General features: G+C 45.4%; 1 protein-coding gene across 1 annotated transcript; it reads left to right on the top strand.

Moving 5' to 3' along the window:
* The first annotated feature begins 240 nt into the window (after positions 1 to 240).
* Positions 241 to 1774, top strand: Utp3 (UTP3 small subunit processome component). The gene has a single exon (XM_051198197.1). It carries the CDS (start codon positions 286 to 288, stop codon positions 1711 to 1713), a length of 1428 nt encoding a protein of 475 aa, XP_051054154.1. The 5' UTR covers positions 241 to 285; the 3' UTR covers positions 1714 to 1774.
* The last annotated feature ends 1853 nt before the right edge of the window (positions 1775 to 3627 follow it).

Below are 3627 nucleotides of genomic sequence, written 5' to 3'. Positions count from 1 at the left end.
TAAGTCGCCGGAACCGACTGGCTTTAAGAAGGCACGGTGAGGAGAACTTCCGTGAGGGGGGGGAGAGCGGAAGTTCAGGCTCGCGCGCTGTGCGGAGAGCATTCTGGGAGCGGAAGGGAGCGAGTCTGCCGGCTGCGAGTCCCGTGTTCAAACGACTCGTGCGGCGCGGAGCGTGCGGGTGTTTGTAGTCCCTGGCTGCGGGAATCGCCGTCTCCGCGCGGAGGTCAGAAGTGGCGGGGATCGCGGCGCCGCTGGGACACAGATACACGAGACGGCGTGAGAGCCATGGTGAAGAGATCCCGGCGGCGTGGAGAGGCCCAGTGGGCAGCTGTGCGGGCCAGGGCCGGCCGCACCGCCACGGACGAAAATGAGGACGATGTAGGGTCGCCGCCCTCTCCGGGGGACTCCAGCTACTACCAAGATCAGGTAGATGAGTTCCATGAAGCGCGATCCCGGGCAGCCTTGGCTAAGGGCTGGAACGACATCGACAGTGGGGAGGAGGATGCTGATGAGGAGGAAGAGGTGCTAGCCCTGGATATTGATGATGAGAACGAGGATGATGGAGGGAGCTCGGAGGACGAGGAGGATGGCGAGGACGGAGATGGTGACGACGATGGTGGGAGCTCTGTGCAGAGCGACACTGAGGCCTCTGTGGATCCTAGCTTGTCCTGGGGTCAGAGGAAAAAGCTTTATTATGACACAGACTATGGTTCCAAATCCCGAGGCCGTCAGAGTCAGCAAGAAGTAGAAGAGGAGGAAAGAGAGGAAGAGGAGGAGGCACAGGTAATTCAGCGCCGCCTGGCCCAAGCCCTGCAGGAGGATGACTTTGGAGTCGCTTGGGTGGAGGCCTTTGCAAAACCAGTGCCCCAGGTAAATGAAGCTGAGACTCGGGTCGTGAAGGATTTGGCTAAAGTCTCCGTAAAAGAGAAGCTGAAAATGTTGAGAAAAGAATCACCCGAGCTCTTAGAGCTGATAGAAGACCTCAAAGCCAAGCTGACGGAAGTGAAAGATGAGTTGGAGCCCTTGTTACAGTTGGCGGAGAAAGGAGTCATTCCCCCTGGAAAAGGGAGCCAGTACCTGAGGAATAAGTATAACCTCTACTTGAACTATTGTGCCAACATCAGTTTTTATTTGATCTTAAAAGCCAGGCGAGTCCCTGCACATGGACATCCTGTCATAGAAAGGCTTGTCACCTACAGAAATCTGATCAACAAGCTGTCAGTTGTGGATCAGAAACTGTCCTCCGAAATTCGTCACCTACTCACAACCAAGGATAGTGCTTTAAAGAGAGAACTGAATCCAAAAGTAAGATTAACCAAAACCAAGCCAAAGCCTGTTTCACAGACTTCTGCTGCCGACGCCGATCTGTCTGATGAACCTGATTTTGATGAAGCTGCACTAAGATACTATAAGGAAATGGAAGACCGGCAGAAGTTGAAAAGAAAGAAAGAAGAAAATAGTGCCGAGGAACAGGCTCTCGAGGAGCAAAATGCGAAGAGAGCTATCACCTACCAGATTGCTAAAAATAGGGGACTTACGCCTAGGAGAAAGAAGATTGATAGGAACCCCAGAGTAAAGCATAGGGAAAAGTTCAGAAGAGCCAAAATTCGACGGCGAGGCCAGGTTCGTGAAGTTCGTAGAGAAGAACAGCGGTATAGTGGTGAACTGTCTGGCATTCGGGCTGGAGTTAAAAAGAGCATTAAGCTTAAATGAAGTTGCTCTTTGGCCTAGTTTTGACAATTATTTTAGATCAATAAAAGTATTTTGAACTAAATTGAGTGTTAATAAGTAATGCCTAGTTTAAAATTTGTTGTCAACAGGGAAATGGGGGTGCGGGTGTTTCTTTGGGTTTGTTGGCTGGTCTTATGTACTGGGTTCCACGATTTGAAACTGGAGCCTATGCATAACTAACCAGGCACTCTTAACCAGTGAGCTGCTCCAACCCTGGACTATTGTTTTGTTTGCCCATGAAAGCCCTACTAAGAATTGTGGGAATTATGATTGGAAGGGGAAAAAATACTGTGTTAAAATATATTCCAATATTTTAGCAAATGTTAGCCTAGAAAATAATCCCCAGCTAGTTATGAAATGTTAATGAAGTTTAAAGCACTTTCGTGTAAGTTTTCATAGGGAAAGAATGCACCTTTGACAGTCAGTTTTTGTAAGATAGCCTGTAAAAAGGACCAGACAGATTTCAATTACAATTGCAAATCTTGGGGTAGGATATTTATGTTGGTTTTGTTGGTAAAAATGGATCCCAACTATGGTTAAATTTGACAAAAAGGAAAAGATGCCTTAATTGTACCAGATATAGTTTTTGATAGTCCTTTTTGTGGTAAGGTAAAAATTCCATCTCCCCTCTGCTGATTCTTTTGTGGTTACTATTTGGGGTTATTCTCAGTTTGCTGAAATTTTCTTAAGATTATATTTATGGTATTATCCTTACAGTAACGAAGGTATGGTTGTCTTAATATCACAGATGAAGAAGCTGCAGTTTTTGATTGAAGAGGTTGTTATTCAGTGGGCTAGAGCGCTTGTTCTGCAAGTATTCAGACCTGAGTTTGAATCACCAGCAACAACAACAAACAACTGGCCCCGTAGTCCGTTTTGGGAAATGGAGACCTGTAGATCCGTATAACTGACTAGGCAGCCAACTTAGCCAAAAACAAACTTCCAGCTCAGTAAGGGACCTATCAAGGAAATAAGGCAGAAAAGGATAGAGGAAACACCTAGGTATCCTGCTCTGGCCTGTGCATGACTGGGGCTAAAATTATGTGAGATTAATTTGCTAAGGACACCTGCTTAGTATCTGAACAAACCAACTTTAATATTATCTTAACCTCTGACAGCTATTTCTCAGTGCCAAATTATTTTTCCTTAGAAGTAAAAGGTGGCTTGGAAATAAGACTATTTCCTGAGCATTTTACTAGTGCTTATTTCCATATTCAACAGCTAGGTAGCAAATATTATCTACATAAGTGCATGCCATTTTAGGTGTGCAGCATGTAGGAGACAACTTAGGAGAGTTGGTGCTCTTCCATCATGAGGGTTCTAAGAATTGAGCCAAGACTTGGGGACAAGTGCCACTACCCATTGACCGATTTCACTGGCCCTTCTGTCCACATTTTGAAGATGAGGAAATTTGAGGTGAAGAGAATTAACTTTTCCGAAATCACAAAGCTCTTTATCACAGGCAGGATTTTAACCCAGTCTTGCTGGCTTCAGAGCTTAACTCCATCCTTCCATTTCAGATAAAATAGAAAAGCAAAAATTTTGACGTTTTCTGGGTGACTTGAGTTAGCTGACTTGAGTTTCATTTTCTTCATCTCTTAGATAAACCTGTTTAAGAACAGACTAATTAAGCCACTTGAATTCCAAATCACATTATACTTAGTAGCTATGACTTTAGAGAAAGTACTTCATGTCTCTTGGTTTTGTTTTGTGTGTGTGTGTGTGTGTGTGTGTGTGTGTGTGTATGTGTGTGTAAAACCTGGGGCCTAAAGATACAGTTCATTTAGTGTAATGCTTGCCTAGACTGCAGGGAGGCCTGGGGTTCAATCCTGCACACAGAACCCCAGCACTAGGGATTGAAGTGTCAGAATCAGTTGTTCAAGGCCAGTCTTTTCT

The sequence above is a fragment of the Phodopus roborovskii genome, unplaced genomic scaffold (assembly GCF_943737965.1).
Source record: "Phodopus roborovskii unplaced genomic scaffold, PHOROB, whole genome shotgun sequence".
Taxonomy (NCBI): domain Eukaryota; kingdom Metazoa; phylum Chordata; class Mammalia; order Rodentia; family Cricetidae; genus Phodopus; species Phodopus roborovskii.
This window is presented reverse-complemented; position numbering and strand designations above follow the sequence as displayed.

Excerpts from the sequence above, each read along its gene's own strand:
- Utp3 (XM_051198197.1), top strand. The coding sequence starts at position 286 with ATGGTGAAGAGATCCCGGCGGCGTGGAGAGGCCCAGTGGGCAGCTGTG.